At 46.7% G+C, this 14,529-nt stretch overlaps 2 protein-coding genes and 1 long non-coding RNA gene across 24 annotated transcripts in view; 1 reads left to right on the top strand and 2 right to left on the bottom strand.

The window, feature by feature from the left end:
- LOC127040693 (beta-1,4 N-acetylgalactosaminyltransferase 2-like) overlaps window positions 1-14,529 on the bottom strand; it is a 136,153-nt gene that overhangs the window by 31,268 nt on the left and 90,356 nt on the right. For 5 of the 11 annotated variants that reach the window (XR_007771525.1, XR_007771522.1, XR_007771521.1 and 2 more), the window contains one exon: window positions 14,392-14,480. The exons of 1 other annotated variant lie outside the window; for it this stretch is intronic. Coding sequence is in view for 2 of the 10 variants with exons in the window: in XM_050935201.1 (XP_050791158.1) it covers window positions 14,269-14,480 (212 nt within the window). In the remaining 8 variants the exon portion in view is untranslated. Of the gene's footprint in view, window positions 1-13,628; window positions 14,481-14,529 lie in introns of those variants that run through there. 5 more of the 11 variants (XM_050935201.1, XM_050935200.1, XR_007771527.1 and 2 more) reach the window with 3 other exon arrangements.
- The window catches only part of LOC127040701 (uncharacterized), an 86,563-nt gene that overhangs the window by 31,359 nt on the left and 40,675 nt on the right, over window positions 1-14,529 (top strand). Inside the window, exon 2 of one of the 2 annotated variants that reach the window (XR_007771530.1) lies at window positions 11,789-12,045. The exons of the other annotated variant lie outside the window; for it this stretch is intronic. This is a non-coding gene — a long non-coding RNA (uncharacterized LOC127040701). Of the gene's footprint in view, window positions 1-11,788; window positions 12,046-14,529 lie in introns of those variants that run through there. 2 annotated transcript variants of the gene reach the window in all.
- The window catches only part of LOC127040692 (beta-1,4 N-acetylgalactosaminyltransferase 2-like), a 76,057-nt gene that overhangs the window by 30,814 nt on the left and 30,714 nt on the right, over window positions 1-14,529 (bottom strand). Inside the window, exon 1 of one of the 11 annotated variants that reach the window (XM_050935197.1) lies at window positions 1,701-1,724. The exons of the other annotated variants lie outside the window; for them this stretch is intronic. The gene's annotated coding sequence lies outside the window, so the exon portion shown is untranslated. Of the gene's footprint in view, window positions 1-1,700; window positions 1,725-14,529 lie in introns of those variants that run through there. 11 annotated transcript variants of the gene reach the window in all.

Below are 14,529 nucleotides of genomic sequence, written 5' to 3'. Positions count from 1 at the left end.
GGAGGAAGATTGTAAAGAAAGCATTACATGTCTGTGGAATTATTGCACTTGATATTTAAGACAATATCCTCCCCAAGAGTAAAGATTTTGTTAGCCTTTTACATATAGGCTTAATCTTGAAATCCTCATACATTAATGAATAAGTCAATATGACTACTCTCCTGATTAGGGGTCATTTGTAAAGCAGTATATAAGTTTTACACCACCATATGCAAAGTTTTGGAATAAGCAAATACAACCACTTGCAAGTACAGTACAATGATCCAACACAAAAACATTGATGAAGTGGGGGGGGAAGGGTCTTATTACTGTTAGGGCATAGGAGCTCATGGAGTGAGGAAATTTTTGAGAACACGTTACATTCAAGTCTTTTTGTTGGCAGAAATACACGTAATCGGAATACAAGATTACTGCTGCATTTACTCTTCTCGATCAACGAGGAAGAAAGACGTTTAAATGTATCTATGATTGTGGCCTTCCTGGGATTTACTGGGTTCCTTTGCATTGAGTCCCTGTTCTCTATTTTTAGTACCCTTTATTCTGAGGCCTTATGGTCATTTTTCTTTCTGAGACAAGTGGCTGAGTTTAAACATTGAAGCAGCAGAGTTTCTTCTCCCCTCCACAACCCACTCCCCCCCCCGTATCATTGAATATAACTGAGATGTGTGCGCCTTTTTAAATGTTTTAAAAATACTTAATCAAGATTATAGCATATTCAAAAAGCATCAAGTTGGTTTAATTTACACACCTTTTCTTAAAGCTCATAAGGCATCATTAAGACCCTGTATAAAGACTCCCATCATTTTTTGGGGTCAGGGTCAAAAGTTAGACAGTCTTTTCCTTGTCGTAATTAGTCATTAAATACACAGCAGTTTCCTCCTATAAATTCCCCCTTTAGCACCAGCTTTGTTGTTGTTACAGGTTTTTAAACAACCCCTCTACCCCATCTGTCTACATGGAAGTGACTGACAATTGTTTAAGTGTCTCTTAATAGAGGAGGCTCTCTCATCCTTGTTTAGCTTTTTACACGAAGATTCTAGTATATTTGTTTTAAAAGCATCAGTAGACAAATTGGTTTAATTTAGAAAGTTTTATTAAAATTAGCTATCGACCCACCTATAATGAGAGGAGAGCGCCATGCACTGACTGGGGATCTTTACAACTTTGCTGACAGTCAAGCAGAAAGCCCCATTTCAACCCACAACATTATAGCCTTTGCAAGTCAAAGAAAGGCCATAACCACACCAGCCTGAGGGCATAGGAAGCACCTTTACCATGGAAGGGAATGAAGTGTGTTTTGCCTGTTTGAGCAGATCAGGTTAGCTTTTAAGAAGCAAAAGAAAATGCTACTGCCATTTGTTTACAAGGAGAGCTGTTCTGCAGCCAAGGGGTTTCCTCTCCTGGCCAGTATCGAAGCTCAGGGATTCTAGTGTTTAATTCCAGGAAGGGTCTTCCTTCACCCCCAGACAGTGCATAGTCACTGCTGCAGTAGAATAAGTAAATATCTGCCAAACTCAATAGCCCAGCTCAATGGAACTGCGCTGGGTTTCCATTTGTAGAGTTTCCCCCAGAAAATCTGAAGCCTGAACACAATGGACAGAAATTAGAGACAAATCCCTTTCACTCAGTTATTCTACTTATTAAAAAAAACCAAAACACAAAACAAACAACAACAACAAAAAACAAAAAAAACCACATACACAACAAGCCACAATCAAACCTGCAGTAAGATCTCAGCATCCTTTGGCAGCTGAAAGCCCAGGAATAAGGAGAGATCCAATCCCAAAAACATGCTGATTCTGACCAAACACCCCCAATGACCACGAGCTCCCCCACAAGTAACCAATTGCACTAATCTGAGCTATATAGCAAAGAGAGCTGTCCAACCCTCCCAGAAACTCACACCCCTAGTACACAGGCACCCAATACCATCTTAGCTCCAGGTATTTAGTATCTAAAGCCCCACCCACACAGGTATATCCAATGCCAGCCCTGCACCTGATACTCAGTGTCTACAGCCCCACCCTGTTAACAAGTCCAATAGCTGCAGACCTACCTGAGAATCAAAGCATCAAACACATCTGTACCCTGAAGAGGCTTATAAAAAAAAAAACCACCTAAAAAAAGCTAGGGGAGAATATTTACCTGCTCTGTGGATTTTTTTAAAAAAGCAATTGCTTTAGCATGGCACAAAACTAGAAACCGGGAACTGCTGCAAAGTCAAATTGTTGGTGAAAAAACATAAAATGTAATTCAACTATGTGTCAGTCTGTTAAAATCAGGATAATGACAAACTTCACAACACCTAAGCCAAAAGGAGAAGCCTTGTCCATTTCAATATAGCCAGTGACAACCCAGCAATGCTACTGGAAATGTCCCCAATTCTGAGATTTTCAGACAAACTACTCAAAACATAAAAAGCTTCCTCTGGGGGGGAATGGCTCAGCTGTACCATCACCCTGTGCAAAATTCTCTCCATGAGAACAAAAGCCTACTAGAAATAAACTGCAAACAAACTACTGGTCAACTTAGAAAGGACATAAACATTGATCTTTTAAAAAAATAGCTGCAAACTAAGCAAAATAAATTTTATTTTGGAAATGTAGAAAGAGAACACATACTGAACTGTATAGATACAAAAAGGAGTACTTCTGGCACCTTAGAGAGACCTTAGGAGAACTTAACATAGGTAGCAATTTTGCAACAAAAAAACTTCAAAAACAGAGTCCAAAGAGAGTCTGCTGAACTCGAATTAATATGCAAATTAGATACCATTAACCTTTGGTTTAAACAGAGACTGGGAATGGTTGGGAATGGCTGGGAATTATTACACTAATTGAATCTATTTCCCTATGTTAAGTTCTCCTCACACCCTCTATGGGTCACCTCAATTATCACTTCAAAGGTTTTTTTTCCTCCTGCTGACGATAGCTCACCTCAAATTGATTAGACTTTTCCACTTGGTACGCATACTTCCACTTTTTCATGGTCTCTGTATGTATAAATATCTCCTGTCTGTGTGTTCCATTCTATGCATCCCAAGAAGTGAGCTGTACCCCATGAAAGCTTATGCTGAAATAAATTTCTTAGTCTTCAAGGTGCCACAAGTACTTCTGTTCTTTTTGCATATACAGACTAACATGGCTGCTACCCTGAAACCTGTATAGATACAGCCCTCATAATAAATGCAACCCAGAACACCAGTGCCAGAAAGAAACCACTGGATAAATACAATTCACCAGTAAAACAACTTGTTAAATTATTTTGAACAGTATAATCCAGCTTATCCTGCTATGCAGGAGCAAAGTCTGTGGGCCAATTTTAGCTAATAATTGCTCTGGTTTGGATCAAATCACAGTTGTCAGCACAGACACTAGAAACCCTGCCTAGAGCAGTTTGGTTTGGTTTTATTCTTTCAGCTAACAGGTGGTTGCCACTGCCATATGAATCAGGGCCACATATAACCCCTCTAACCAAGCTCACCTGCACCACAGAGAGGCTTTCCTCAGCTGAAAGACAGCATAGTCTATCAGGGAGGATACTGGAGAGGGAGTCAGGAGAGGTGGGTTCTGTTCCAGCTCCATCACTGGACAGCTGTGTGACCATAAGCAAGTCCCTTCACCCTTCTGTGCCTCTATTTATTTACCCACCCATCCTTTGGTCTGGTTGGTCTTCTTAGACCAGCGGTTCTCAACTGTGGGTCGGGACCCTGAAGTGGGTCATGACCCCATTTTAATAGGGTTGCCAGGACTGGCTTAGGACTTGCTGGGGCCTAGAGCTGAAGCCAAAGTCCAAGTCCCACACCCTGGCCGATGCCAAAGCCCAAGGGAGGAGCTCCGGTTACAGACCTCCTGCCCGGTGCTGAAGCCCTTCAGCTTGGCTCCCGCTGCCAGGGACGGTGGGGCTCGGGCTTTGGGCTCCCCACCCAGTGCAGCAGGGCTCGGGTGGGCTTAAGGCTTTGGTCCTCGCTCCTGGGGGGTCATGCTGTCAGCAAGGGAGCCAGTTACATCCCAGTTAGGAGGTGTGATTGCATGCCAAGGAGGCCAGAAGGACAAGAACGGGGACAATTAGAAGAGTTAATAAACCACTAGGCCGAATAGTCTTGAGCCTCAAGCCCCTGCTTAGAGCTCAGCAGGAGCTGAGGCCTGCAGCACCCAGGACTGCTGGGTGCCCCAACCCCCCCAGGAATCCTACTTGCCCCAGCTGGGCTTACCTTGGGCAGCAGAGCTGGGTGGCTTTTTCTGGCTCCCCAGGCAGCCAACTTCTGGCAGTCGAGGAAGGGGACTGCCAGCTCCATTCCTGGGAACAGAAGTCAGAGCCTCAGATCTACTTCCTGATCAGAGAGCCAGGGGAGGGAGGCACCGTCCCAGGCCCTGACACCAGAGGGAGCCCCCTTCAGTCCTGCCAACCACCAGACATAAAAATTCATAGCTGGATTCCACACTTCCCCCCACCCACCCCCCCAAAAAATCATGAGATTTTAAAGTTAGCATCAAACCAGGTCTTTTCAGTTGGTCTGTTTACTTTTAACCGCCCTCTACTCTTCTGGCTGGGTGCTGAAAAGTCAACCTTTGATGCACACAAAAAAAGGGCTCCTCTCCCTGGCTGCTTCACTTACCCTCCTCCTTTCCCAGGGACCCACCAACCCCACCTCACTAACTCCCTCAAAACGCTCCTTCCCTCCCCGCCTTCTTCTCTACCCAGATCCCAGGGAGAGGAGACGTTCCAAAGCCAGGGCCGGGTTTACGATGGCGCCATGGAGCCGGGCCCATGCTCAGAAGGGGGACCCGGCCTGCTCTGCTTGTCCTGTGCCCTGGGCTCCCACCCTCCAGCCTGCTGCCCCCCTCACACACCACCTGCTCCTCTCGGCCTGCCCAGCCGCCGGCCGAGGGCTCTTCTCCACCCCTTGGCCCCACCTGCTAGCTTCTCTCCGTCCCCTGGCCAGACCCCAGTGCACCTCCGGTTCTGTGGCCGTCTCTGCTTCCCACCACCTGCGGGGCCCCACCACCTGTCTCCCCAAAGCTGAGCCACCTGGGACTGGGGCAGAAGCCTGGCCAGTCTCAGCCAGTGTGGGGGGAGGCTTGGCTGGGCTCCACCAGACAAGTGGGTCCTCAGGGAGCCTGGCTGATGGCAACCACTCCCAAGTGGCTAGAGCGATTCCCCGCCCCAGGACCAGCCCTGACTGCACTGGCCGGTGAGTGCAGCCAGGAGGCAAGGTGTGGTGGGGTGCTGGGCTGTAAGGGGGTGGGGAAGATCTCTGTGTTGGGGCACTAGGGAGTGGGGGTTGTGTGTAGGGTGCTGGGCAGTTATGGTGGGGCTGTGGACAGAGAGCGCTGGGCGGGGTGATGGTGTGCAGGGTGCTGTGCATTTGTGGCAGGGTCTGGGGGTGGCATAGCAGGTCTGGAGGGGGCTCTGGTCATAGGAAATCAGGGGGTGTTCCAGTGTTGGGTAGATGGTGGTGTATGGTGTGACATGGGCCCACCCCTGAGCGGAAGGGGCATGCTGGCAGCACAGGGGCCAGGCGGGCCATTGTGTATCTGGCAACTGCTGATTTGTAAATAGTGCCCCTGCCATGCTATGCCCTTGGCCGGCCCCTCACTCTGCCCTCGCCCCCCCCACCCCCCCAGCTCCATTGCCCTCATGAAGGCCCACAACTATGTTTGGCACCAGGCCCACAAAAGGTTAATCGGGCCCTGTCCAAAGCAGTGGGAAGGCTTTTCCCCTCACTCCACTCTCCCTCCTTCTGCCCCTGGACTCTCTCTCTCTGCTATAGGAGCATACATGAAGCTAGGTCAGTGGCAGGGCAGGTCTGTGTCCTTCCCTCCAAAACAGCGCCACAGAGGTCTGCCACGTGCCCAGCCCTGGAAATCACATGGCTGGGAGAAGCTTTTTGCATCATCATGACAGCTCCTCCTGCAGGCCCACAAACTTCTGTGATATGCAATAGTTGGCAATAATGCAACACTGGTTTTCCCTGGCTACTTGGAGGATATTTCCCCTACCCACCACTACCCTAGTCTGGGGACTTGACATCCAATCTCCTCCATCTCTCACCCCATTACTATCCTCTGTCCCCACCTCCTTCCTGGCCCCACATCCACTGCACCCCATTTCCCTGCAACCCCTAAATCTGCCTCCTGCTCCCCCTTACTCTCCACACTCACTTTTCACAGTACTTTTCTGAGAAGTAAGCGTGACACGGTATTGTGGCCGGACAGCAGTGGCTGCTGGCTGGGAGCCCGGCAGTGCCAGGACACATCATCAGCAAGCCCCAACACCAGTGCTTGATTTGTGCTTGGGCTTGCCAGCAGCCGCCTCCCTCCAGCTCTAAAGGCAGCACCGCTGCCAGCAGCAGTGCAGAAGTCAGAGTAGCAATACCAGACCATGCCACCCTGACATCTGCACTGCTGCTGGCAGCGGTGCTGCCTTCAGAACTGGATGACTGGCCAGCAGATGCCGCCTTCCGGCCACCCAGGCTGGGCTGCACAGGAGGGAGTTACTGAGCTTGTGGGCTCCCCCGGCCATACAACTCCTGATCACTGGGCCTACAGGAAGGGGGAACTCAGAGGTTCACCTACTAGCTCCACTAAGGGGTGAGCCTTGCTACCTGCCACCAGGCTGGCAGCTCCAGGCAACATTGCCCACCACCTGGCTGGCTGGCCAGGGGCTCCAAGCACATGCTCGCCCGCACTCAATCCTGCTCTGGCAGCCTACACCCATGAGCTTGAGGCATGGATGGCACCTCCTGGACCACTGTGCCTTGGATGGTCGCCCACAGTGACCTATGAGGAAAGATTAAAACAATGGGGCATGTTTACTCTTGCCAGCAAGTTAAAGAAGTATGGGCTGGATGAATAGACTATAACATGGATAGAAAGCTGGCTAGATCATCGGGCTCAGTGGGTAGTGATCAGTGGCTTCATGTCTAGTTGGCAGCTGGTATCAAGCGGAGTGTCCCAAGGGTCAGTCATGGGGCTGGTTTTGTTCGATATTTTTATTAATGATCTGGAGAATGGCATGGATTACACCCTCAGGAAGTTTGCAGATAACACTAAACTGGGAGGAGTGGTAGATACGCTGGAGGGTAGGGATAGGATACAGAGGGACCTAGGGGTTACAGTGGACAAGAAGCTGGATATGAGTCAACAGTGTGCCCTTGTTGCCAAGAAGGCTAATGGCATTTTGAGCTGTATAAGTAGGACCATTGCCAGCAGATCGAGGGACCTAATCATTCCCTCTATTCGACATTAGTGAGGCCTCATCTGGAATACTGTGTCCAGTTTTGGGCCCCACACTACAAAAAGGATATGGAAAAATTGGAGAGAGTCCAGTGGAGGGCAATAAAAATAATTAGGGGGCTGGAGCACATGACTTATGAGAGGCTGAGGGAATTGGGATTGTTTAGTCTGCAGAAGAGAAGAATGGCGGGGGTGGGGGGGGATTTGACAGCTGCTTTCAATTACCTGAAAGGGGGTTCCAAAGAGGATGAATCTAGACTGTACTCAGTGGTACCAGATGACAGAATAAGAAGATTTAGGTTGGATATTAGGAAAAACTTTTTCATTAGGAGGGTGGTGACACACTGGAATGGGTTACCTAGGGAGGTGGTGGAATCTCCTTCCTTAGAGGTTTTTAAGGTCAAGCTTGACAAAGCCCTGGCTGGGATGATTTAGTTGGGGATTGGTCCTGATTTAAGCAGTGGGTTGGACTAGATACCCTCCTGAGGTCCTTTCCAATCCTGATATTGTATGATTCTATGAAAAGAACCCCCATCATTACAAAGAGGATCTGGAAGAGAGCAACCAAAATGATCAAAGGTTTAACAAACCTGACCTGGGAGGAAAGGTTAAAACAATGGGCATGTTTAGTGCTGAGAAAAGAGGGGAAGGAGGCTGATAATCTTAAAATAGGTTAAGGGCTTGTTACAAAGAGGACTGTGATAATTTGTTCTCCATGTCCACTGAAGGTCAGAGAAGAAGTAATGGGCTAAACCTAAGGCTCAGGCTTTCCTCTGAAGGAATACTGGGAAAGAGGAGAAGGTGCCACCCCTCCACTCCCTAGAAGAGACCTGGTAAGAGAAGGTGGAGTAGCCTGCTGAGTCACAATGACACAGCAGGTTTGTGGGAGCCAGGGCCTGGGAAGGGTAGGACATACCAGCTGTGGTGCCATCTGGGCCCCTGAGGTTCAGATAGACATCTGAGTGGAAGGGTGATAACTAGAACCCTTTAAAAGTCAGCTCATCTCTAATTTAAATATGCATTTGAACCCTGCTGCTTTATTGTACATTACAGAATTTACAGAATTTTAAAAAATTTTGTTCAAGATTAATACTTCTCGGACATGCGGTCTGTTTGTGATACGGCAGAAGCGGTGGTGGGCAAAGCTGGGCTGCTTTCAAAACTGGCTTGTGGGAGGGGAGAAAAAGCCTGTTGCCGTCTCAGCATCGAGGTGATTGTCCCCATTCCCAAAGGCAGCGAGTAGGGTGTAAACTGTGCAGTGTACTAGTTAAAGGAACGGTGATCTTCAACGGTGAATGATTAAAGGGATGGTGTCAGGTGAACACAGGCCCACACTGTTGGTTTTATGACCCAAAAAGCAATATTTGGCCTAACTAGAACTGTCTCCATGGATCCTTTTTTAAATTAAAGATTCCAGTAGAAATCTGTATTTTACCACGTGAAAACAGCAGCAAATGTGCCAGTGGGGAAGGAACTGAAAAAATTAAATTTATTCTAAACAGCAGCCAAACAGATCACAGTGCAAAAAAGTAAATCATTAATGGAACACAAATTAGATTATTAGCTAAAATCGCTTTAGATTTAACATCCTGGAAAATTAATAGGACTACACGGCCTATAAATCAGGGCAGAGCTGGTCTTTACAAAATTATTTACTGCGTGTTAAAAGAGTTAAGAAAATTATGTTTTTTAAAGATACACCCAATTCATCCCAAGATAAACTCGACTGACTTTAAGGATATTTTTCCCTCCTTAAACAAACAAACAAAACCTGACACTGTCCCTTTAATTAGATCTGGTCTAGTGAACTACAAAACCTACATATCTGTAGTTTCATTCCGCATAGGAGAGGGGGTTTAATCAATGTGAAGCCCCCAGCTATTCCTTAAACAGCGAGTGCCTATGGAGTATATTAGCTTCCTGCATGTCAAACAAGGGGACATGTGACCTTATATATAACCAATTCATATTTGTTTATCTACCTCTTAGTGACAATAAAATAAAATAGGTAGTGGCAACTCCACATGCTGCAGTGTAGAGGGAAAAATTACTTTCTTTTTCTGAAGAAAAAATGTTCTTTAAAAAAAAATTATCAACTCTCTTTTCACTTTAATGTGTTCATTAGTTGTAAAACCTCAGCAGTGCTAAATTGTTCAGTTATGACCAATTTTTAAAAAATGCTCAACATTCCATTCCTTTTTTTTTTCTTTTTTAACTTTGATATTTACTTCTGTCAGCCGTACAACTTCTCTCAGCTCCTCTATCTCAGCGGACGCTTTGGTTGTGTGATGACTGGTCACTTTTGCATAGACTGGCATTCAGTTGCCATTCGGACCACATTGCTTGTAGCGACACCTTTGCACCCCAGATGGTGTCCCTTTGAAGCGGGAAAGTATTTTTAGGTAGTGTGAAGTCTGGATGGTTCGCTTTTACCGGTGCTCAACGTGTGTTTATGATAAAGCAGTCAGGGCTGGATTATAAAAGTAACAACCAGACAGGAATGGCTTGTGACTAAAGTGACTTCTTACATATCATCTGAAGCTTAGGACAGTTCAATACACAGATGTGCAGATAGAGAGGTAGAACTAATCCATATTGCAGTTATCCTGGTTTTGAAATCCCCAGTCAGCTGCCATGTTGTTCTGTACTCCCTCATTCCTGATACTGGGAGACAAGGGGAGTAGCTAGTCCACCTGATTGAGTTCTTCAAACAGGTGTGTGGAACAAAGTGCTGCTCCCCACCCCACCCCACCCCGTCACCGATCCAATGCAATTTCAGACTATCCATCGAAAAGTTGTACTTGACTGTAATGATATTTTTCCTCCCTTCGGTTGATTGTTTATTTTCTCTCCCTTCCCCTACTGCTCCATGTTCTTTGCCTTGTACTTTCGTGAGTCAGGCTAGTTGGCTCAGATATGGAGTTGTGATTGTGGATGGACGCAGACTTCATTTTTCTTCCAGCTAGGTTTTGCCACAAACCGCTTTACTCCACTGTTTCATTTTTAAAATGAAAGCAAAAAATTATACTGCACCTGTATATGTTTATCTCCATTCTTAGGAGAAACAAAGAGGTCAGCGAGGCTGAGGAGTGGATGGGTGGGTGCTGATATGACTCAAGGCATGGACTTAAGTGTGAGGTGCTACTGCAGTACAAAGAGAGAAGTGGCTAGTGATTTTGAGGGCCTGCTGTGGAAGGCATCTTCAAGGGGCCTGGTTTTCAGAAAGCGCTGAGCATCCACTCTCTGGACCTTGTTGAAGACACACCTGTAAGGTGAGGTGGTGGCCTTGGAGGGAATAGGGGGTAGGTGGGAGGGGGCAGTGGAGTCAGAAGAGGGGGTGGGGGGAATTTGGGATGTGCAGGACTGCAGCAGCCAGAGAAAGGAGACTTTCCCCAGCTCCAGGGCTGTGGCTGCCAGGGAGAGACGGTCCTCCTTCCCAGCCTAAGCTCTATGGCGGCTGCTGTGGAGGGGGAGAGACCCTCCTCCTTCTCAGACCCAGCTCAGGGGCTGCTGTGGTGGGGGAGAGAGGGTACATCCATCACATTAGAACGGTAAGATTACTGATATTAAAATATGAGTTGTGTGCTTTTATTTATTATTAAGGGTTTTTTTATACAGTGCTTTTATCCAAAGTGCTTTACAATAGTTACATGTTGTTTGTACTATTAGCTGTCAGTATATTTATGCTGCATCTGTAATTTTCACTCCATGCATCTGAAGAAGCAGGTTTTTTACCCACGAAAGCTTATGCACAAATACATCTGTTAGTCTTTAAGGTGCCACTGGACTCCTCGTAAGATTTGGAAAGATCATTAAGTGGTTCGCCGAGACCCTCAGCAATTTTCAAGTGGTCCGCAAAAAAAAAAAAAAAAGTTTGAAAATCACTGACTTAACTTTAGTTGTGGCAGCAGAATACAAAGCACTGTCTATAGAATCATGAGGTATCATTATGCATCTCAACTGTATTACACAGCAAGACTCTCAGCAATAAGGGCTGGCTTTCAAGCAGGGCCCTTTTCTTTTTGTGGTAGCTTTAAAAACATCCATCCTAAATACTTTTAAGAAGAACACTGCAGCATTGAGAATACACAATCTCTTACCTAGTTATAAAAGAATAGTAAGTGTACTAGAAAATCACCATTATGTAGAAAGCTCTCAGTGTCACCACGGGGGGACATAGAGCACAAAGAATTTCAGCTCTTGCATGAATGGATAGGACTTTTCAGAACCACAAGGAAAGTTCACATTTTAAGTCAATGTTCAACTCAAATAAGTTATTTTAATTATCCACATCACAGTAGTGTAAAGGAAACCCGATCACGGTAGGTGCTGTCCAATCATAACAGAGATAGCCCCTGCCCCAATGAGCTCACAGGCTACAAGACATACAGAGAGGACCAAAAATCAAAGCTAGGTCATTTGCCTAACCAATGTCAGAACACTTCATACCAAGGCCAAGTTCTCTCATCTCGTTAGAAGTATGGGGCCTTGATGTGTAAGACCCGTGGTCTGCTTGAGGCATTTACTTCTTGGCAGAGATTAGCATCCAGGTCCCACCACTGTGGTAATGGTGGGGTTTTTTTGATGTTGTGGTTAGCTGCCCACTAGGAACTGAACTCCACCATTTCACATAGGACACGAGCTAGCAGATGAAAAGAACTTGGGTCACGTGAACGTGGACTGCATTCAGGCAGGACAGTTAGGAGAGTTTGCATTTTCCTCCTCTTAAGTGAAAGCTTCTTAACTAAGCTAGGTTTCCAACATTCCCACTCTGGTCCTTAAGTAAGGAGTAATCATAAGAAATTCTCAACAAATATTGCATAGACAACATACTAACTCCATTTAGGATAAACCAAGTGTCACGGAGTCCCTGGGCAATGCTTTGGAACTGCTCCCCACAAAGCCAGTCAGGACTTTGGGGAGCCGCCTTCTTCTTGGCGCAGACTGTTTTTAGGACAAGAAGCTTACATGGCTTCACCTTTTTGGGTTTGACCTTGGAGCATTTAGCATATGCTCCTCTGTGCGCTTTTTACAGCAAGTCTGCCCAGGTGGGGTCCTGGAAGCCAGAGGGTCTGACACGCACCCCCACTTTGCAGTTAGATGTGACTTTTAGAAAGCCAGTAAAACAGAGGTTTATTAGACGACAGGAACATGGTTTAAAACAGAGCTTGTAGGTAGAGAGAACGGGACCCCTCAGATGGGTCCATATTGGGACCCAGCGAGCCAGATAACCTCGTCTGCCATCACTTCCCATGCCCAGCAAGCTCCAAACTGAAACCCCCTCCAGCCCCTCCTTTCTGGCCTTTGTCTTTTTCTCGGGTCAGGAGGTTACCTGATCTTTTTGTTTTTCCACATCTTTAGCATCCTCTTGCAGGGGGGAGGGGCCTGGGTCATTTGTTGCCAGGAGACGGAGTGTCAAACAGAAACTGAGGCACCCACACAGTATTCAGAGGAAATATTAAGAACAGTCCTACTTCGTCACACCAAGCACTTCGGTCTAAACATAAAAGTGATTTTGCTTCTGGCACTCGACTTGTGAGCACGCATTCCAGTTACAATTAATTCCTCACTTAAAGTTGTCCTGGTTAACGTTGTTATGTTGCTGATCAATTAGGGAACATGCTCGATTAAAGCTGCGCAGTGCTCCCTTATTACATCGTTTGGCAGCCGCCTGCTTTGTCCACTGCTTGCAAGAGGAGCAGCCTGTTGGAGGTAGCTGGTGGGGGCTTGGAACCAGGGCAGACCGACAGCCCCCCTATCAGCTCCCTGCTTCCCTAAGTTCCCTGTGCAGCACCTGCCCAGCAGGCTATCAATTGCCGGCAGTTCAGCTGTCCCTCCTCCTACTGCAGGGGAGGGGAGAAATGGGGGGGCTAATTTCAGGGTGTCCCCCTCCCCCTACTCCAGTCCCCCACTTACCCCATCTCCATAGAGAGCTGGGTGGGGACAGGACAGGGCTCAGGAGGAAGAGAACTTGCTGGCCATACATGCTGTCTCAACTTCCTGATTTTGTTAAAGGCGATGTCCTCAGAGTGGGGTCAGCATACATAAAGGGGCAATGTGCATCTCTCTCCCTCTCCCACACAAAGGGTGTATGTCTCTGTCTACCATGCTGTCTCCCCTCCCTCCATTCATGCTGCCTTGTAGAATGGGAGGCTACATTAACAATGTGTTAACCCTTGAGGGCTCAGCCAAATGCTAGTTCATCATTTAGCAGTAAGGCATTCCCTGGGAAATATCCCACCCTCTGACTTCACCACCTCAACCAAGCTTCACAATCATCATCGCTGTATACCAGTTTTGTGTGTGTGTGTGTGTGTGTGTGTGTGTGTTGTGTGTGTGTGTGTGTGTGTGTGTGTGTGTGTGTGTGTGTGTGTGTGTGTGTGTGTGTGTGTGTGTGTGTGTGTTAATTGTTTGTCTGGTGAAAAAATTTCCCTGGAACCTAACCCCCCCATTTACATTAATTTTTATGGGAAAATTGGATTTGCTTAACATCGTTTCGCTTAAAGTCACATTTTTCAGGAACATAATTACAACGTTAAGCGAGGAATTACTGTACGCCTCCAAGAAGGAAGGAAGTCAGTCTGTGCATCCCTGATAATCCATTCAAATGCAGAGAGGATCTGGAGTGCTACCAGATCAAACCAGTAGGAATTCCACTCTGCCCCGCTTCACTCTGCACTGGCTGGAAAGGACACAGTGCAGGGCAATGATGAATCTGGCTCAGTATTAGCCAAAACTGCCTCACTCAATGATCAGAGAAACTTTGCAATGAAGAGGACACCATCGCAAGGCCTGTAGCAGGACCAGAATGCAGATAATACATATGACTGCGTTGTCCATTTCAAGTTTGGGCCAAGAGATTCCAGATCCCAAATTCAGCCCATTAAAAAGTTTTTATAGAAAGGTAGGTGCAAAAAGGAAGGCATCCAGTGTGGCACAAATAAGGCAATTAGGCTGAAGCCCAGAGCGTACGCTTGCCATGGGTATCAGGGAGGTTACCGTAGAAATTGTACAGAGCAGGGTAAAAGGGTTATCTTGTTGAGTAGCATTTCAGTCGGTTTTTGAAGTAGTGCAAAGCTAGCTTAAATTGGACCTGTGCATCAGTGTTGTCCCGGAATGTTTTATATTGGTCTTCTACCTTAGCCAGGTTGGGATCAGATGCAGGATTATGGTCTTGGTGACTGACAGAAACATCACTGCAGGAACCGACAAGCAAGATGCCCAGACCATCCACGAAAAATTCTGGGGAGGAGGAAAAAAAATTGAAAATCAAAGTTAAGTGACACTGCAT

This window comes from Gopherus flavomarginatus, chromosome 25 (assembly GCF_025201925.1).
Source record: "Gopherus flavomarginatus isolate rGopFla2 chromosome 25, rGopFla2.mat.asm, whole genome shotgun sequence".
Classification (NCBI taxonomy): domain Eukaryota; kingdom Metazoa; phylum Chordata; order Testudines; family Testudinidae; genus Gopherus; species Gopherus flavomarginatus.
The sequence above is the reverse complement of the archived record's forward strand: the minus strand, read 5'-3'. Positions and strand labels throughout refer to the sequence as shown.